This window comes from Leptomonas pyrrhocoris (assembly GCF_001293395.1).
Source record: "Leptomonas pyrrhocoris isolate H10 chromosome Unknown, whole genome shotgun sequence".
Lineage (NCBI taxonomy): Eukaryota > Euglenozoa > Kinetoplastea > Trypanosomatida > Trypanosomatidae > Leptomonas > Leptomonas pyrrhocoris.
The window spans coordinates 1,391,247-1,411,729 of record NW_015438360.1 but is presented as its reverse complement, the minus strand read 5'-3'; the positions used below and the strand labels follow the sequence as shown (position 1 = coordinate 1,411,729).

The 20,483-nt window shown below is 56.2% G+C and overlaps 5 protein-coding genes across 5 annotated transcripts; all 5 read left to right on the top strand.

The window, feature by feature from the left end:
- Positions 1-177: 177 nt before the first annotated feature.
- Positions 178-1,002, top strand: ABB37_02954 (hypothetical protein; the record flags this gene model as incomplete). The annotated part of the gene is made up of 1 exon (XM_015800123.1): positions 178-1,002. One exon carries the CDS (start codon positions 178-180, stop codon positions 1,000-1,002), a length of 825 nt encoding a protein of 274 aa, XP_015661725.1.
- A 2,642-nt stretch (positions 1,003-3,644) lies between these two features.
- ABB37_02953 (phytanoyl-CoA dioxygenase) lies at positions 3,645-4,469 on the top strand (the record flags this gene model as incomplete). The annotated part of the gene is made up of 1 exon (XM_015800122.1): positions 3,645-4,469. The coding sequence occupies one exon, from the start codon at positions 3,645-3,647 to the stop codon at positions 4,467-4,469; it is 825 nt and encodes a 274-aa protein (XP_015661724.1).
- Positions 4,470-5,154: 685 nt separating this feature from the next.
- Positions 5,155-8,647, top strand: ABB37_02952 (tubulin-tyrosine ligase-like protein; the record flags this gene model as incomplete). The annotated part of the gene is made up of 1 exon (XM_015800121.1): positions 5,155-8,647. Exon 1 carries the CDS (start codon positions 6,497-6,499, stop codon positions 8,645-8,647), a length of 2,151 nt encoding a protein of 716 aa, XP_015661723.1. The 5' UTR covers positions 5,155-6,496.
- A 1,050-nt stretch (positions 8,648-9,697) lies between these two features.
- On the top strand, positions 9,698-14,764 carry ABB37_02951 (hypothetical protein; the record flags this gene model as incomplete). The annotated part of the gene is made up of 1 exon (XM_015800120.1): positions 9,698-14,764. The coding sequence occupies one exon, from the start codon at positions 9,698-9,700 to the stop codon at positions 14,762-14,764; it is 5,067 nt and encodes a 1,688-aa protein (XP_015661722.1).
- Positions 14,765-15,736: 972 nt separating this feature from the next.
- Positions 15,737-20,056, top strand: ABB37_02950 (putative phospholipid-translocating P-type ATPase (flippase); the record flags this gene model as incomplete). The annotated part of the gene is made up of 1 exon (XM_015800119.1): positions 15,737-20,056. One exon carries the CDS (start codon positions 15,737-15,739, stop codon positions 20,054-20,056), a length of 4,320 nt encoding a protein of 1,439 aa, XP_015661721.1.
- Between the last annotated feature and the right edge of the window lie 427 nt (positions 20,057-20,483).

Genomic DNA, 20,483 nt, shown 5'->3' with positions numbered 1-20,483 from the left:
ACCGGTTGGACACGCCTTGCATGCACACAGAATTAAAGGCAATTCGCTTCCTCCGTTCACCCACACTCAAACAGCTCCCCACGTGTTTTTTTTTTCCTCTCTCAGAGTCTCTAAGTAAATTCTGCAGGTCAACCGTTTCTTCTTTTTCTTTGGTTTAACTTTCTCGAAGAAAAAAAAATGCCGTTCAAGGTTTCAGCTTTGGATATTCGCGATTTCCAGGAGTGCGGCGTCGTCATGCTACGCAACGTCCTCTCGCCCGCGCAGGTCGAGACGTTGAAGCGCGGCATCCAGCGTGGTTACGAGCACCCGAGCCCGCGCAGCAAGATCGCCTCCGAAGACTCCGACACGGGCAAGTTCTTCGAGGACTTCCGCTGCTGGCAGGACATCCCCGAGTACAAGGAAATCATCTTCAATACGGACCTGCCGCGCATCGCGTCCGAGTTGACGGGCAGTCGCACCGTCCGCCTGCACCACGACCACATGCTCGTCAAGGAGCCGAAGACACAGCAGCGCACCCCGTGGCACCAGGACACGCCGTACTACAACATGGAGGGCAACCAAACCATCAGCTTTTGGATCCCGGTCGACCCGGTTCCGGAGGACAGCGCGATGGAGTTCGTGCTGGGGTCGCAGAAATGGCCGTGGTTGATGCCGCGCACCTTCAAGGACAACGTCGCGAAGTGGTTCCCGGAGGGCAGTCTGGCGGAGTTGCCGGACATCGAGGGGCGCCGCAAGGAGTTTCCCATTGTCTCGTGGGCCCTGCAGCCGGGTGACTGCTACGCCTTCAACTTCCACACGATGCACGCGGCAAAGGGGTCGACGGTGATGCGGCGGGCCCTGTCCATTCGCTACGTCGGCGACGACGTCGTCTACGCTCCGCGGCAGTGGGTCACCTCGCCGGCGTTCCCGGAACTGGAGAAGAACTCTGGCGGCATGAAAGCCTGCGGTCCGCTTATCCACCCGCTCTTCCCTGTCGTGTACATGTCGGAGTCAAAGTTGTGAAAGAACCGTTTTTTTTTCTCTTCTGTTTAATTGCCATGGCAGTTGGAGCGTGACACCCGAAGCAAAGCGCCAAGAGTGCTTCGATTTCTTTCCCTTTTCCCCTGAATTGCTGCCCTCTGTTGAGTGCTGCCAAGCAGGGAAAGCGAAGAAGCGGAACTTCTCTACGTCGTGAAAGCTGATCTGCGTGGTTGGAGAGAGAAACACAGACATAAAGAATCCCTGCTGATTCTGTTTGCGTGTTTCTCCTCAAATACGCTACACAAGTGCCGTTACTGTTTGGTGTGGTTCAGGTGATAAATAGCGTCTTTTGGATGCTTTGTTTTTTCTCCCTCTACCCTATCCCCCTACGCACTTTCTCCCGTTCAGCAAAATCGTTAAGCGTAGTGGCTCATGTGTCACAGCCATGAATGGCTCATCTTCTTCTTCTTTTTTTTAAAAAGTATTAATGAAAAGCTACTTTATTCACTTGTTCACTTATTTTTCGTAGTTTTCTATTTTTTTTTCCTCTTTGTCCATTCTCAACGGCACTTCAGCTGGGAAATTTTGGGGACAGACCCGCCCGCTACAGCCATCATGAGGCGAAGAAACAGCAAATCAAGAGCGTTGCAGCGGCAACCAGATGACTTGGCCAGATATGCGTGTGTAAAAGGAAAAATGGGTGAATGTCGAACTGAATGATGTAAAGGATAAAGGCCAGAGACATGGAGGAGAGTTGGCAGGTAGAACGTGTGGATCAAACTCAGACGGAATAATCGGGCTGTGTCGTGATTGGTCTACTGAATATTTCGAGTCGCGCTGTGTCAACTACCTGCCGGGCTTCCGTGGTGCAAGTACATGTATACAGAAGAGAACAGAGTTGGCCTTGACGTTTTACTCCCCCACATTCTGTCAAGGGTAACTGCAGCTTCGGAAAAAAACTCCCCAAAATAATTTTACTTTACGTGTTCTGGCTGTAACTCGACAACGTCATCTTTGCTGTGCTTGCTCTTTAAGTGAAAGATCGTAGAGGACGAAGCGCACACGTTTGTTTTCCGTTTCGGAGGGTGTGAATTCTTCTGGACCCAACGAGGAGGTTTCTCGTTTGCATTCAGAGACAACACTCGTTTCGACGTGCTGCGTGAACAGCGCGTACCGCTTTGCGCTCTTCTGCGAGGAGCGCAGCATGGATTTCCGACGCTCTCCCACTACATCTTATCCAGTGCGTTCTACTTTGAATTTATTTGCGCGTCTCTATCGTTTGGTTTTTAGTTCGCTCTCAGTTTGGCGTAAAGTGTTGTGTACCGTATTGTTTCTTTCTTTCTTTTCTTTAACGCTCTCTGATCACGCGGCGTTGACATAATTCTATTTTTTTCTTTCTTCTCTCTTTTTCTGAGAGCTTGCGCCAGGAAAAATTCGCTGGGAGATGAATCGAAAGCTTCATGTTGTACTACTATCCCTTTCTCTTCTCTCCCCTCCAGTCGACCTCTCCCAGGAAAGGCTGTTTTCTTTTTTCCCACCGTCCCGCCCCTTTTCCAACCCCACGAGGTGGAAATGCAGACGATCTGAGTCTGCAAGAAACTCCCATTCGTAAAGTTCTATTTGGTTCAAAAATAAATATAAAAAGAAAATAACGCCGTCTACCCTTTAAGGAAAATGAAAACGATACAGGGATGTAACGACACTGTGTTGCACTTTATTGATCTTTCTCCTTTCTCCTTTCTTCTTCCTTCCTTCCTGATCTGAGAGTAGTCGACTAGAGTTTTTCTTTCATCTGTTAAAGCTTCTTGACTTCTTTTGTTTGTCACGCAGTCGTAAAAGAGGAAAAAAAAACGAGTATTTATGGCAGAAGGCAAAGATCAACTCTTGAATTCTTACAACCATACATACAAAGCCGGTGATGCACTCGGGGCTTCTGCGTATGGAGGAGTTAAAGCCCTCCGAGCGGAAAATGCTGTTGATGGAGGAACGGCAGCTGACAAAAGACGACTTGCACGCACGCACAGCTGCTCCTTGATCACGCTGGGAAGGCTGTGACGCAGCAAGTCATTATCTCCGTACGGAACTCGGTGCATGCCTTTGCTTCGAATGTCTCTCTCTTTTCTGGAAAGCTTCCACTTTACTCCCTTTATACTGCCCTTGAAACTCTGTTTACAAAGATGCTTCGCCCCACACGATCATTTACATCGTTCAACTTTATATATTTTTAAAAATCATTGTCCACCTTTTCAGCCATCTTTTTTTCCGAAGAGATACGAAGACGAACAAATCACTTATTAAGAGCATCAAAAGCAACCTTATTATCGTTTCGCTGTAAACCCAAAATTGCTTCACCCTTTCTCCATCATTTATGTGCAAGACGCGTTCACCAATACTTGTGTGACACCTTTGTTTTCTTATCTTATTTGTTACTCACAACTCCCTCTTTTTTTTTTTGATCTTTTACATCCTCAAAGTAGAAACACGGACAAGCGCGCACTTGTCACTTTCGATCGTTGCTCGCCTCAACTCCCAATCTGTTTTTTTGGAAGCGTACATTAGCGCCTTTTTATGTATTTTGAAATCTGTCCAATAAACGCCCTCGACTCCTTTGGGTTGGCATCTGTCTCTCTGTGTGTTTATCATTTGTTCTCTTTTACGTTACCCTTCTCCGTCGATACAAAACGATGCCGGTGCATTTAACGGCCGCCGACGCCCGCGACTTCCAGCAGTGTGGCGTCGCCTTCATTCGCCACGCCCTCACTCCCGGAGAGGTGGACGTGTTGCGGTGTGGCATCGATGGCGACTACAGAAACTCGAACATTGACCCGAACTGTGCCGGGCAGGGTGGCAGAAAAGGTACAAAGGTCTTCGAGGACTTTCCCGCCTACCGCAACCACCCCGAGTACTGGCAGATTGCCTTTCAAAGCGAGCTCCCGAGAATCGCTGCACAGCTGACCGGCAGTCGCACGATTCGTCTGCATCACGTTCAGGTGCACGTGGATGTCCCGAAGGATGAGGTGCGCACGCCGTGGCACAGTGATGAACTCTTCTTCAACGTGGATGGAAACCAAAACGTCAGCATCTTCGTCGCGGTGGACCCCATCCCTGCCGGCAGTGCAGAATTCGTGTTGGGGTCGAACAAGTGGCCGGCAACGATGCCGCGCTTCTTACGCGATATGTTTGCAAAGGATCTGCCGGTGAGTGCGGTGCCGGAGCCGCCGAATATCGAGACGGCGCGCAACGAGTTCCCCGTTGTGTCGTGGGCCATGGAACCCGGAGACTGCGTGGTGTTCAGCCTTCACACTCTGCACTTCCTGCGGTCGAGCACGGCGCTGCGGCGGGGCCTGTCGGTTCGCTACATGGGCGACGACGCCGTCTACGCGCGGCGGCCGTGGATGACCTTTCCCGCCTTCCCGGAGTTGGAGAGGGATAACGAGGGCATGGAGGTGGGTGCGCCAATGCGGCACTCTGTCTATCCGATTGTGTACACGACGGAGACGAAGTTGTAAAGCACGCCACAAACTCTAACATACGAAGCTTGAAAGCAACACACAAAATAGTTTCTTTTGATTTCTTTTTATTCGGTAAATTCATCATCTTCACGCTCCTCTCCTTACCTTTTCCGGTAGTGCGGTGAGCATACCCGAGGAACTCTTCCTTCCTCCATTATTATTTTTTTGTTTTTCTCTTCCGCTTCTGCTTCACGCGAGTATTTCAACTACGACGTGGGCAGCGGACGAAGTCGGTCGTTATTCAGGTTTCAAACCTGCTTATCTTTTTATTTAGTAGTGCTACTACTATTCGAATTATCTCTTTGATTTTTGGTAGAGTCTGAGGTAGCCAATTTTAGCCAAAAAAGTAAAACACAACAATAATTTTGTTGCGTGGAGCAGAACGCGTTCACCAAGATTCCGTTGTTCACAGATGATGCTTTGGTGAGCACCGTCGTCGTTGATGTTGTCGCCGGCACGTTGTCATCATCGACGAGGGAGTTGCGTGGTCGGAAAGCGTCTGGGGAGTTCTGCTGCCTCCTCCTAATCTGAACAATAACAAATGATATATTCAAATGGGCCGACAGAAATAATTGTGTATATGCTGCTTGTCAATCTCGCTCCCCCTGCGTCTTTCTCATTGCATCTCCTCTCATTCCTCCTCTTCCTTTTACCTCACGTGCACGTTCTTCACTGCATCCAAGTAATCCACCGATTCCCTTTTATTTTTCACAGTTCTACTTTCCGTTCAGTTCACGAGCTGTTTTCTACGTTGCAAGGTCATCGAAGAAACCTCGAAGTCACCGCTTCTACCTAAACTCCCTTTTTTGTACACTCTGTTCTCTCTCTTCCGCTAGGCGGCGTTTGTGATCTTGTGTGTGTTTGTTTGTGCCTTCCACGATATCCCTACTCTTTTATTGCTCTTATTTTCACTGGAGGTGGTTCGGCTGCGCGTGTGAAGCGTTAGAGTAGAGAGCACCGAACCTCTCTTGACGTTTTTCTTTGTTTCCGTTAATGTAAACAAAGCCTACCTTTTTCGACTTGTTTGAAAGCTCTTTACTGTTAAGAGCTGTCTTTCTTCTTGGGCAAAGTCGTTTTACAGAATTACTAAAATCCTTTTCTGGAAACTAGAGATTACTTCTACTGGACTTTTGTTCTTCATCGTTGGTGTTATCTTCCCAGCTTCCGTGATCTCGAAAGTGGTGTCACGCAAATAAATACAAAACTATTTTCTTCTATTTCCTGTGGTGCCATCAAATTTCTGGCCGCGCTGCACTTCAAAGTCTTTGTCGTGTCGGTCAAAAAGAGGGCTGTTCGGACGAGTATCGTTTTTGTATCGCGGTACAACTGTGAGAACGTCTGAACGGGTTCCTTCGTTGACGTCTCTGACTCTTCTTTTTCTTTTCCAAAAAAGGCCTTTTTTATTGTTGTTTTACCTGTGTTCTGCTCCTGTAGGGCGAGAGCTGCAACGCTCATTCACTGGTAACATTTTTATTTATTTATCTATTTTCGCTCGAAAGGCTACGTGATCGACGGTTTAGCTTTCACCGAGATTATTGTTATTGTTTTCAAATCTGAAGAGCTCTTCCGTTTCGTGGACGGATACTGCAGCGTTCGTTGACGCTGACCTGAACACATTACTGGCTGTTTTGTTTCTCAAATCAACGTAGCGAAATGCGATCTCGCTGCGCTTCATAGCATTCTGGTTTTTGTCTTTTTGCGTGTGTTGCACTCATACGATTCGACAACTTTGGCGTGGGCTGGATAATCTTTGATAATTAAACTAATTAAGGGAATTGATTTCTCTCTCTCTCTCTCTCTCTCTGTTGTGTGTGTGTGTGTGCGTGACGGCTCCGTGTTCGCTTTACCGGTTTTTGAAGAAGGCCCACCGTGCACCTGCGGTGTATCGTTGAACAAGTTGAATACAATATTTGCTGAGACGGCGGAAGGTGCCGCCTAACTTCGTTTCAAACAGAGAAAACTAATAATACAGTAGACACGGCCTATTGCACGGTTGTGGTTGCACATAGACAGAATAATCCGATATGCTTCGCACGAATCTTCTTTTCCTCCGCACCACGGCAGTTGTTGCTGCCGCTGCGTCGCACGCACTTCACAGCGATGGCGCGGCTTCTTCGTCGTACGGAGCGCAGCGCACGGAGTCGGTGCCACCGATGCCGGTGCACCTGAAGCCGTCCAGCAGCCCCCATCGCAAGCCCAGCTTCTATTTCCCTCGCATGCGCGACGAGCAGCACCCGACCTACGCGTTCCAGCCGACCCGCCTCGGAGCAGCGCTTCCCTTGTTCAACATCACGTCGTCCTCCTGCGAGTATTACGCGCTGCGCCTGCCGCTGCTGAAGGCAGGCTTTCGCCGCGTGCCGGCGGGTCGCTACGACATCGCCAGCAACCTGCTCTGGGGCCGCTCCATGCCTTTTCGCGAGATGATGCGCTCCACGACCGCCAGCACAGCCGTGACGTCTTCGTGCCTGGGCTTCCCGCCCGTGTTCACGCAGGAGCAGGCAGCGTACCGCGACACCCTGACCATCGTCAATCCGTATCAGCGCTTTAATCACTACCCGCTGAGTCACGCCAACTTGGGCTGCAAGCGCGGGATGGCCGTCAACGTGCGCAACGCCCAGCAGCACGCCGAGGCGGTCGCGACGACGCCCGGCGAGCGGGAAGAGGCGCGCATGCGGTACGGCTTCATGCCCCGCACCTGGTTCTACCCCCAGGAGAAGGAGAGCCTCATAGCCACGATGAAGGCGGCCCCGCCCGGCATGCACTTTATCTGGAAGCCGGCGCGCGGCAGCTGCGGCCGTGGCATTCTCATCTCGGACGGCGGTGAGCGCAACGCGGCCTCGTGGGAAGGAGTGATGCGGCAGATCGAGGCGAAGGCGGCGTGTAGAGAGTCTGGTCGTCTCTTTCGCAGCTACGTGGTGCAGGAGTACATTGAGAACCCGTTTTTGGTGGAAGGGCGGAAGATGGACCTCCGCCTCTACGTCGCCGTCACGTCCTACAACCCGCTGACGGTGTACTGGCACGAGGAGGGCCTGGTGCGACTGGCGGCGGAGTCGTACACCGACAAGGCCGCGCCGACCTCTACGCACATCGACATTGCCCTTGCGGAGACGGAAGACGGCGAGTCCTCCGAGATGGTCCTCAAGGCCGCCGCCGCCGCTGCTGCTGCTGCCCCGAGCCTTGCGGCACGTGCTGGCGCGTTCGGGAAACACCTCCACGATCGATTTCGCCACTTGACGAATTATTCGGTGGGTCGCAAGTACGTTGCAGCACAGGAAGCCGTGGCTGCAGGTGTGTCGTCGGCGTCGTCTCTCATGTCGATGGGCGATCAGAGTCGCCAGCGCCTCTCTCTCACCGCCGCTGCAGAGGAGAGCGCCGTCGCGATGGTAGCGCCGCCCCAGCTGAAATGGCCGCTGCAGCGTCTCTGGGACTGCATTGACGCGCAAGAAGCAGAATCGGCAGGGCCGACGCTGCGACGGCCGTCGGACAAGGTGAGGGAGAACATCGCGCAGCTCATCACGCGTACGTTGATGGCGGCTCGCCCTGTCATCGACTCCGCCGTGTCGCGGGTGATGATGCCCGGGCACTACTTTGAGCTGTACGGCTTCGACGTCATGTTGGATGCGCAGCTGAACCCTTTCCTCATTGAGGTGAACACGCTGCCCTCGCTCGAGAGCAGCTCTCCGTTCGACTACGCGACCAAGACGAACGTCGTGGCGGATTTGCTGAACATCGCGATGATCGAGCCGTTTGAGCGAACCGTGAAGCCGGGCGATTCGCTGTGGAACTCTGCGGCCCTGCGCGATCAGCTGCAGCAACCACTGAGCCCCGCAGAGAGGACACTCGTGAACAGCTGCACCGCAGGGACGCAGGGCGACGACGGCTCCTTCTCGAAGGGTGTCGCCATCTCACGCGATGAGGTGCAGCTGCGTTTGAAGGACGAGCTCGCCTACGCGCGTGGGTTTCAGCGAATTTTCCCAGCCAAACCGGTGCCGGGCTTTTCTCACGCCGCGATGGGCGAGGGCGTGTTTCGCGTCGCGCCGTTCACGCCGCTCTCGCACGCTGAGCATCCGCTGGACTCCCTGTGCAGCCGCCCCGCTTATATGGACGACGTGCGCTTCTACAATAAGACCAAAGTGCTGACGCCGCAGGATTTGTGGGCCCTTGAGTCTTCGTAGAGGGAAGCGAGACGAAAGGTGATGTACACGTTTGTAGAACGATTATCTTCGTTGTCTTTGTGGTGTTTTTGAATGATTGCATTTGTCTACAACCTTTTCGCCTCGGCACACAGTGTTTGTAGCTTCTTCTCTTCTCTTGTTGATAACTCGCTTGCGCTTAAGCAGGTCGCGGTCTGTGAGGTTCACAGGTCCTTTGGTTTTTAGCATGTACTTTTCCACACAAGACAAGCTTGGGATCGCCAGGTACGCCTGTGCCCGTATTCGCTTTGAACCACACTAAAGAGATCCTTTTGCCGGCGTCAGTATTGTTTTTTTTTATCTGTTTTGTACTTTCCCTGGAGCGTGCGCGTCTCGGAGAGATTTGTTCGCGTAGTTGCTTTGTACTCTTCGTACTATCACCATTATTATCACTGATTGTTTTTTGTTGTTATTCTTCTGCTGCAGCGGTTTGACTCCGCCGCACGTCAAAAGTGGCCTTCCACTAACATTGAAAGATATGTACACAATGGGATCCGCAAACAGCCTCGCGAGCCGAGTTGTGCGAGCTTGTTCGGGCAGTAGAACAAGACAAGGGGTGCTTTTGTTTCTTGTTTGCTTGCGTTGTTGGAGGCACATTATGTAGTTGCGGTGTGTTGTCGGTGATGGCGGTGTGAAGTCCTTGTTAACGCGGAAACGCGTTTCTTTTTCCGCGTTTTTCTTTTCCTTTCAACTAACAAAATGAAGTGTGCTACTGCGCGGTTTTGTTGCTGCTGCTATTCACTCCCTCCTCCTCCTCTTTCATTCCTTGGGCTTTGCTTTCTCTTCGGCTTTCTGACAAACACAAGCAACCAAAGCGTGTTGACCGTTTCGCTCTCCTCAACGCGTCGTTCACATACGTGCACAGCTTCACTAATTCTCAGGAAATCGTCCGTAGAGTTCTTTCCGTGTAAAATACTGAAGAAGAACACATAAATAAACTCAATTCTTATTTTTTTTTTGGGGGGAGGGGGGTGCGGCATGTAGTATATCTTCCTTTGCCTTTGCTGCTTTTCCTTTTGTCAACTTCTAGCCATGAACGAAGATTCCGGTGGGGTGGGCGACAACGTCGTGTACCGTCTCTCCGCCCAAGAGGAAGCGGCGTTGCTGGCGGAATACGGAACGGAGGGACCGTTCGGCGATGGCGTCGACTGGGCAGCTCCAAGTCACTTCAAGTCAGGTCTTGGAGATGGGGACGTGTTTCTCACAGGAGCCACGGGAGCGGAGGAGGATGCGGCGGATAGTAGACTCACTAAAGAAAAGGGTGCGCTGTGCGAGGCCACCGCTGCTTTGAAAGGGCGGCGCCATTCACGTGACCGAGCAGCGTATACGGACCCTCTAACGCTGTACCTGCTACGGCATGCCCCGTCTCTCGTCCTGCCAAGTCGATCCACTCCGGCATCGCTGGCGCAGCCTATCAGCAGCCTGGTGAGCTCTTTTGAAGACGCCGACGACGTGAGGGGGAAAGGAGGCCCATCCGCATCCGCAGTGGGGATGGGCGGGAACAAGTTGGATTCCTCCTCGCGGTTTGCGCCGGTCCTGCGAAGCGGCAAGGAGTGGGAGCGACGCGCTAGTTTGGTCGTGCGGGGCATCCCCACCACTGCTTTTGCATCCTATCTTTTGCTCCCGGAAGACGACGACAAAGACGTCCAGGCGCCTTCGTCTTCGGCTAAGTCCTCTCACTACCCTGACACTCACGGAGATGCTGAGGCGGACTTCAGTAAGCTGATCGGCACCACCGCCGATATGCTGCGCGATGCAGACGATGTGTTAGAGGTGCTCGCAGCGCCCGTCAATCAGGCGCAACAGGAGGCGGAGGTACAGCGCCGCATCGAGGAGCTCCAGCGGCGCGAAGCTCTTGTCTCGGAGGACTTTGTCGATCAGTTCTTTGAAAAGGAAGAGGTTTTGAACGGGGATGACGACGACATGCGCAGCCATGAGCTTCTTCAACGTGCGCGAGAGGGTTGTCAACGACTTCGCGTAGCCTTGGCGTCGTCCGCCGACGGCACAGCATCCAACGTGCTGTCCACCAACAGTCAGTCACAGGAAGAAGGTGTTGTCGTTCAACCATTGTCGTTTTCACTTCCTGTAGAGGCTGAGTACCTCTACGCGTTTGAGATGCAACTTCCGTCTTCTGTGACACGGTTGGGTGCTGCTGACACGTGTGAAGCGGACGAGAAGCCACCGCGCTCACCAGTGGATGCACCGCTGACCGCGCAGGAAGGTGAACTTCTGCCGTTACAACTGCCAAGTTCTCCACCAGAGTCCGCCGCAACAGCAGAGCCACAGCTGCAGCAGGAGCAGGAAGAGGAGGCGTCTATTCCGCTGCTCATCCTCCGCAGCTCCGCCCTGCTACAGGACATCGCCGCGGCGGAGCAGCGAGACACGCAGCTGCTGCAACAGCTGGTTGAGGCCCATGAGCGTCGTCAACTGGACCATCATCGCACTGGAGAACAGCAACGTGGCCTTGGCGGTCAAATCGCGAAGAGAAGCAACCGCGACGCGCTGGGCTTGGTCGCTTTACCGTCCTTTGTGGAGCGACTGGACATCCTTATCTCGCCGACCCACGATGAACAACAAGAGCGCGACCGTCACACGCACAACAGTGGCACCACACCGGATCAAATGAACGGTGCGCGTACAGGCCTGCGCGATGCCCAGCGCACAATCCTCCATAGCGGTGGGAAAGACGAGGAACAACTTCAAGTGGGTTCCAACGAATCAAAGACGGATGGCGTAGTAGCAGCAACGGCAGCCGATTCGGCTGCCGCTCCTTCTCTCGAGGACATTCGTCGACAGGCCGCCGTCGAGTCCTTCCTGCTGCTCTGCGAGTCGGAGGAGGAGCGTCGCATGCGGAAGGAGGACGAGTTGGTGGAGCGCGAGGCCCGGGCCGCGGAGGAGATGCAAGGACTCTACACGGATCAACTTGCCGCCCTGCAGGACGACGCACTCCGTGGCCGTCACGTTATCCTCACCGAAGAGGCGGCCGCTCTGAAGGAGTTGTCCACGGCGCGAGTGAAAGATGCGGCGCTGGCGCGCCACGTCGAGCAGCTGCGGCGACTGCAGCAGACGGAGGCGCTGGTGTACACGCTGGTGATGGAGTGGGAGGTGCACCGAGAGCAACTTCTGCAGGACGAGACCTTGACGTTTCAGCGTCTCACACGCGACGCGGAAGAGGCGAGGGGGCAGGCGGTCGCCGCTACGGAGAAGCGAGAAAGCGGAGAAGCGGCGGCGGCGCGTGCGTATCTCACAGCCTTGCGGCACGCCTTCGAAGAGCGCCGTTCGGCCCTAGTAGAGGGTCCTGCGGGTGTGAAACTCGGCCTGATCTCGGCGCAGCTTCGGAGCACTGCGTGGTATCGCTGGCGTATTGAGCCGCTTTTGCAGGAGCGTGCGATGCTGACGCAGTGGGCGGTGGGGCAGCGGAAGCAGATGGAGAGTGTGAGTGAGCTTCTTGCCGAGGCGGAGACGCGGTACCGTCGACACATCACGGCCGCTGCGCCATCGACGGACGTGGCGCACGCAGCAGGGCACGTTGTGCGGGTGTCGGAAACCCCGCCCACGAAGAGCTTCAGCATTGAGACAGAAGCCGGTGCACTCACAGCAGAGAAGCTGCTGCAGCTGCTGTGGTCCGCCTTCAGCGCCGCGGTTCGCCAGCCACCGCAAGCAGCGCAGTATCTGGCGCGTTGGTGTCTCTCACTGGAGAACATCGACTCCATTGAGTGGCAGCAGCTGCAATTGCTGGAGCTTAAAGGCGAAGGAGGCGCAGGCGTCACCGTGGGCGCCGCGAATTTGGTGAAGGACATGGACCTGAGTGGCAACCCGCTGCGCGGCATGGATCTGCTGCAGGCGGTGCGCACCTTTCCTTTTTTACAGCGCCTCACTATCTCGCACGCGCAGCTGCAGAAGCTCGATTTCGCTGATCCGGGGCAAACTTCTCAGCAGCGCGGCGACGTCCAGTACCCCGCCCCCAGATGCGTCTCCGCATCCTCTGCCACTTCGGACGACGGCGGCGTTGCTTCCGCGCACTCCTCACCGCGCCTGCGTCACATTTCCGCTGCTCGTCATCACGCCTTGGCCGAACAAGTCCACCTTCTCGAGGTGGACGTCTCTTCGAACCACTTAACCTCTCTCGACCCGCTCGGTGTGATGGCCACCTCGTCGTTGACCCGCTGTGTGGCGGTGGACAACGAACTCGCATCTCTCGACTCTCTGGCCGCCTGCACGCAGCTGCGAGGGATCACGGTAGCACACAATAAACTTACGTCTGTCCAGTGCCTGCAGGGGCTGCCGCTCCTGCGGGAGCTGGATGTCGGCAACAATCACCTGCATCAGTTGGATGAAGATTCTACGGCACGGGCGAGCAGCGGCGTCACGGCCAACCCTGTCCCGATGTGGACAAAGCTCTTTGCCTCCCACAACCACCTGCAGAAGTTCCCTTTCTCGTTTCGGGCTGTGTGTCCGTTCCTGAGCCAACTCTTCATCAACCACAACGAGCTCACGGAACTGGAAGCGGAGGCGATGGCGGCGCTGCCGCTGTTGCGCGTCCTGCAGGCGGAGGGAAACAAACTGACCGACATCCGCGGCCTGCAGCGTTGCCCACGGCTGGAATCGGTGAAGCTGTCGCACAATTTACTGTCCACAGTGAGCGCCCTCCTCCCGCTTGGGTCGTGTCGACACTTGCAAGTGGTTGACCTCAGCGGCAACCCGCTCTTCCCAGAAGGCGACTCTGAGGCGGCGCGACAAAGCACGCGATTGCTGTGCGGCATGCTACCTCGGCTAGAGGAGCTGAACAACGTCCCTGTACGGCGCCAAACGGAAAAACAAAGCCACTCCCACAGTATGCCGGTGCATGGTGTTGCAGAGGCGGCGGTGGGGGCGATACGCAATGCGGCACAGCTGGTCATTGAGGCTTGCACCGGACACCCTTACGCCGTAGGCAACGAATTGAACGTTGGCTTCCTTGCTTCCCCTGTACCCGGTCCGACGGAGTCGTATCGCGAAGTCTTTGCGGCGTTGTGCTGGGATGCGATGATGCAGCACGCGCAAGATGAACGGGAGCTGCAAGAGGCGCTGCTTTCACGAGAGTTGAACCGCGCGAAGGGGTGGGAGGCGACCATGACGGCGGCGCGAGAGGCAGAGAGCGCCGCTGCCGCAGTCACCGCCCTGTATGGCATTACCGCTGCGCAGCGCGACACGCGGCGGGCCGAACACGCGAGGGAGGTAGCGCTGTTCAAGCTAGACCACGCGACGCTTTCCACCTGGCTCACCGTTGCGGGGCGGTGCGCAGGTGAGTCGCAGACGCCCTCTCTCACCTCGGGCTCTACGGTCTTCTCCAACCGGCACGAGACGCACTGCACGTACCGGCAGCGAGAGGAGGACCACCTGCAGAGGCTGGCGCGGGCCTACCTTGCGGAGTGGCTCCTCGCACGCGTGCTCGTACGCCGGGCGCGGCGGGAGCTGCACGCGCTGCAGGCTGCGCACCGGCAGTCGGAGGTGTTTCGCAAAGAGATGGCGGCGCGCCGCATTCAGCCGGTGTGGCGCGGCGCCGCATTGCGGTCTCGTTTGCACCGCCTGCTGCACAGCCGCGATGCCGCGGACGTTGCGTTCAATGCGGAGGATGAGCAGGCGTTTGCGAAGGTGAACGTGAATGACTGGCTCACGGAGGATCCATCGGCGCTGGTACCCGTGGAGTTGCTGCTACACACCGTGGTGGACTCTGCGCGGGAGGTGGCCGCGGTGCCGTTTGATGTGCCACCGTCGGCGGTTGTGCTCCCGATGAAAGCAAACCCGACTGCTCCGCCGTCTTCTTTCACATCGGTAATACCCAACGGAGAACCGAGTCGTGCCCGCAGCGGTGGCTCCGCTTCTGGTCGTCCGTCACTGCGCCTTCCGCCAGCTCGCCCCGACACTGCCGAGAAGCCTAGTAAAGGTGCTTGCTCGTTGGAGGAGCAGTGGGGACCGGCGGTAGCGGCGCAGATACGCAAGAAGCAACAGAAGAATTCACGCGCGCACAACGAGCGAATGCGCAAGGAATTTCTGCAGGATCCACTGCGCGTGCAACATGAAATGCGTGGAGACCACTCAGCGCCTAAGCCAAAGTGACGCGCGCGAGAACGACGTGCGAGGTGACGTCCAGTTGCCGCTGCGACGATAAATATATGTATATATACTGAACGCTCTGTGAAGCGCCAATTAGACCCGCTGCTTGAACCACAGTGACAAAAGGCGAACAGCAAATGTGGGAGGCCGTTCGGTGCCATGGGAGTTTCCACGAGAACCTAGAACCCATGTGTTGGGCGGTGTGTGTGTGTGTGTGTGTGTAGGGCCTCTTGATGGAGCTGCCTCCGCTGGTATATGCTTTGAGCACCTTGGACAGTTCCTCTCTCTCTTACCGATTCTTCCCCTTGGTTTGTTTGTTTTCCTCTGTTAACACCTTTCGCACAGGGGAGTAACCATCCGAGAACTGCAGGTCTTGATGCGTAGCTGTATTTTTTACTCGACCTGGCGATGTACGTGTTCACCTTCTCCTTCTCTCTCTCTCTCTCTTTCTTTTAGGTCAGGCATCGAGTACACCGTAGTCATTCCAGCAGACATAATATTTGTAGGTGCAACTTCCTCTTGTACCACCGAGCGTCAGTACACCCCGAACGGTAGATCTTTTCCTAAATGGGATCTCGGCTTTCTGTTCAGCTAGTCATTTGTCCACTCTTTTAATACGCTGGCGAAAGAGTGTGGGGCTGTGGTGTGGCGTTCAGCCGCAACAGCACAGTTCAAGACATCTTCTGATTCTTTACTATTATTATTATTTTGTCTTGGTTGCGTCTTCTTTTGTGTTCCCGCTTCGTTTCACACGGCGATCGTTGAGGACAAAACGCTGAGCGGCTCCGTGTCCTTCTCGCTGTGTTCTGCGCCCTCTACCCTCCTCATACCCTCACCCCCCTCCAGCGACAGTGCTGCCATTTCAGCGGTAATTGTGACTGGCGTGAAGCCGCTCCGCCGGGCGCCGCCTGCGCCGCTAACCACCATCAAACAGGTGCGACCGTTGGCACCCGCGGTCTACGTGGTGTCACGCCCATGTCTAGCGGGCCCCGAACGTTTCCTGCTTTCTCGCCCACGGTATCCGCTGCTACCTCACCTATTTTCTCTACGGCTGGCAGTGGTCACGGCAGTCCTCAATTAGCGCTGCAGCGACGCTTCACCTGCACACTTTCCCAACAGCAGCAGCAACAGGCGCGTTTCCTTGAAGCCAGCGAGGAGTACACCAGTGCGGAGACGAGCACGTTGGACGACGCAGCGACGAAGTCGAGCTCGATCGGCCCACCGCGAGGCTTCTCGTATCGACGGGTGGTGTGGCGTTGTCTCGGCTGTATTCGGAGCGTGCAGCAGTTTTGCAGCAGTCGATTGCGCGATGGACAGGACGGGTCGTCCGCTCGCCGCACGCGTCATTGTGGGGCTCGAACGTCGTCGAAAGCCTCGGCGCATTCTAACGAGTTTGTGAATCTCGGAATGCGCGTCATCCATCCTCTGGATGAGGCGACGGCGAGTCGCTACTGCAACAATCTCGTCATCAACAGTCGCTACACGCTTCAGAACTTCATCTTCAAGAATTTGTACGAGCAGTTTAGCCGGCCGCTGAACTTTTACTTTCTGCTGGTGGCGATGCTCCAATTTATCTCGGTCATTGCCCCTGTCAGCCCGCTCTCCACGCTACTCCCTCTGCTCTTTGCCTTTACGCTCACCGCGGTGAAGGAAGGCTACGACGACGTGAAGCGGCACCGGCAGGACTTTACCTACAACAATCAGCAGCGCACCGCACTCGACGCGGCGCAGAATGCCTGGGTGTCGCGTCGAAACGCCGACATCTGCGTCGGCGACGTGCTCCTGCTGGCGGAAGATGACGAGATCCCGTGTGACGTGGTGGTCGTTGGGTCGACATCGTCGTTGTACATCCGCACCGACAACCTCGACGGCGAGATCGACCTCAAGCCGAAGGAACAGGTGCAGTGGTGGACGGTGGCGGCGGAGGCGGGGGCGCGGCAGGTGCACACGCTCTGCCCCACGCCCTCCCTCACGGAACCACCGCCACCGTCAAGTGTAGCGGCAGCGGTGGCGCAGCTGTCTCTCGAGTGCCCGCCGCCGTCCGCCATGGTGGAATCCTTCGAAGGCCGTGCGGACATTCTGCAGAGCGCCGCCGCCACCACGCCTGATTCACCGGAGCAGCGCGTGATGCACGTCCCGCTCTCCCACCACCACTTGCTGCCTCAGTCTTGTGTTCTGAAGAACGTGGCGCAGGTTGTGTGTGTGGCGGTGTACACGGGTGACGACACCAAATGCGGGATGAACAAGCGCGCCCCACCCGTCAAGTGGGCCCAGATCGACAAGGATGTGAGTCGCTACTCCATCTACATCTTTTTATGCCAGCTGCTGAATGCGTTCATCTTTGGCTTCCTTGGCTACGAGGCGAACCGCAACGTGCACAGGCACATCTGGTACTTACCACAGCCCGCGAACGAGACCGGGGGGTCCGCCATCATCTACCCCCTGCGCTTCTTCCTGTTGACAACGGTGATGATTCCGGTCTCCTTCAAGTTCGTGGTGGATGTGTGCAAGTACTACATGGCCAACACCGTGGAGTGGGACAGCGCCATGCGACACGCCGTCGTCGGTGACACACCGCGGCCGGTCCACGCGAACTCCCTGCAGCGCATGCTCGCTGCGATGCCCGACAGCGCCGGTTGCAAAGTCAAAAACTCGAGCATCTTGGAAGACTTGGGCCAAATTGATTACGTGCTGTCGGACAAAACCGGCACGCTGACGCAAAATGTGATGGTGGTGGACAGCGTCACGGTAAGCCCCGGCTACCACATCTCCGTGGCATCGCTAGCTGATACGTGTGTGACGGTGCCGGAAGCCCTCACCGCTGGGGATGCCTCAGCGTTGTCCGCCATTCGCCTCTTTGCGCAGATGGTGGCGCTGTGCAACACCGTCGAGGTCGTCCGCGCCTCTCGCTCATTGACGGAAGACGACGCGTACCTCAGTGGTGCACCGGAGGTTGTCTACCACGCTGCCTCGCCGGACGAGGTTGCGCTGTGCCACGGCATGCGGAAGCTGGGTGTGTCTCTTGTTGCGCGCAATGAGCGACGGGCGACGCTGCGCGTGTACCACCGCGGTGCTCCACCGTCACGACGGCTGCCTCGCGTGACGTCCACGTCCTCGGATGAGATGTGGGTTATTCATCACACTTTCCCTTTTTCCTCCGAGAAGAAGTCGATGGGTGTGCTCGTCGAGGAGCCCGAGACGGCGCGGATTTGGTTCGTCGTGAAGGGCGCAGATGATCGGGTGCTATCCATGGCCGCCTCGCCTCTTCCCTCATCGACGGCGTCGTCGCCCGCCGAAATGACAGACCCGCCTCTCAACGCAGACTGCGCCGCAAAGCTCTCTTTGTACGCTCATCGAGGACTGCGCACGCTGCTGGTTGGCCGGAAGGAGATATCACACGAGCAGCTGACACGCTTTCTGCAGGCCGTGGAGGAGGCGAACTGCTTGACTGAAGGCCGGCAGGCGCGTCTCGACGCGTTGCGTGATCAGATGGAGATCAATATCGAAATTCTCGGCATCACGGCAATCGAGGACAAGTTGCAGGAGGACGTGCGGGAGACGATCAGCGACATGCTCGTTGCCGGCATCAAGGTGTGGATGCTGACCGGGGACAAGATGGAAACGGCGCAGCAAATTGGGCTGTCGTGCGGCCTCTATCAAGCAGGAGATCGTGTGATCTGCATCGGTGAAGGCAGTGGAGGCGGATGCACGGGTAGTAGTACCGCTGCTGTTTCTTCGAGTGCAGCGCAGGACTGGCGACGGGACCTGCTGGAGTTCCCTTTGGAGGTACTGCCTCCGTTGACGGACAGCAAGGGCGCTATGCGGCGGAGCCTGTGGCGGCTGAGCAGCTGGACGAAAGCCGCCGCACGGGCGTGCGGGAAGGAGCTTGAGACCCGCGTGCTCCGCTTTGATGCGAGTGAGGCAGCCACCATGTCGAACACGTCTCTGCTGACGATGCAGCGCAACGAAGAAGGCGGCAGTGCAACAGGAGCCACGCGTGCTCAAGAGGGTTGCGGAGACGCATCCAACACTGCTCACCGAGGTGGTGATCCTTGTACGTCTCAGGGCAGGGTGAGTAGGGAGACAGTACGTCCGGCGGTGCTCATTGTGCAGGGCGGCGCGGTGCTGGAGGCGATCCTCCACGACTCGACGGTGCGGGAGCGCTTTGCACTCCTCTCCAGTCGCTGTCGCAGCGTCATCTGCGCCCGCACCACGCCGAGTCAGAAGGCGGCCATCACCCACTTTGTGCGTCACCGCGGCTTCATGACGCTCTCCGTCGGTGACGGCGGCAACGATGTGGCGATGCTGCAAGAGGCTCACGTTGGGATCGGGATTGCCGGCAGGGAAGGTCAGCAGGCAGCCCGTGCCGCCGACTTCTCTATTACGCAGTTCTCCGACCTGCGTGCGCTGCTCTTCGTGCATGGGCAGCAGGCGTACGCACGCACCGCCTACGTCATCAAGTACAGCTTTTACAAATCGATGCTCATCTCCTTTATTCAACTCGCCTACAACGTCGTCGGCACGCACGCGTCCGGCGGCACCTTCTGGAACAGCTTCTCGCTCACCATGTGGAACGGCTTCTACACGCTGCCGCAGACAATTTTGTACTGCCTTGACCGCTGTGCGCCGCGGGTGGTGCTGGAGCGCAACCCGTACCTCTACAAGCTGACTCGGCACGCCGTCGACGTGGACCCCGCTGAGTTTTTTGTTTCCTTTGTGCTGCGAGGCGTGCTGCAGTCCGTCTTTCTGCTGTGGCTGTGCACGCACATCTACGGTGCGGCCTTTGTCTACGCGGGGAGCGGCGGGACGGCGTCGAAGGACGTCACCTTCAGCGTGGCGTACACAGCGCTGATGCTGTCGCAGCTCTTCACGGTGTGGTGGGAGTCGCATTCGGTGACCCCGCTGAACGTGCTCATGCTGATTGGCATGCCGCTCTTCTACGTCTACTCCACGCTCGTCTACAGTGATCGACCGGCCTTGCAGTACTACGGCGTCTTCCGCCGGTCTCTCGACAACGTCGGCATCTTGGCTGCCGTGGGGGTGGCCGCAGCGCTGGTGGTGCCGAGCCTCATTTACTTCACGGTGTTGGCCGTGCTGCACCCCAACCCGCGCGACACGCTGCGGCGAGCCGAGGTGAAGCGTCAGCGTTTGCTTCTCGGCGAGAAAGATCACCGACAAGGACAGTCGCGGTGGGTGCGGTGGTTCCACGCCGTGCCGGAGTCACCCTCCATCACATGCAGTCGAGCTGCCGCTACACTTCGCAGTGAGGGGGACGCGCGGGATGACCTCATTTAACTGCAGGAGGTTACCCTTTTTTTTTTCTGGAGCACGCGGGAGTGGATGATGTCTTCGCTGCAGAAAGGCCACCAAAACCATTCGCTGAGCTTGTGATGCTTTTCTCTTTGCTCTCTTTCATTTTGTCGAGTTTTGTTTTTCTTAACTTCGAAAGGATGAACGCTCTTGTGCGTTGCCTTCATCTTGTTGCGTGGGGCGTCACTGCACGCCCAAAGTAAGAACCGAAGAGCAAGCTAGAGGAGTATTTCTCACTCGCTGGACTTTGCAAACGTAGTGGAGAAGAAAACACTGTGCGCTGTGGCGAAGTGGCCTGCGTGTCTGTGTGGTTGGGATGCCCAACGCAATCAAACCGTTTGGGTATCCTCTTGGGTAGGCGAACTCCTTTCAGCATCTCTCTCTCTCATATACACCATGACAGGAGCGTTGT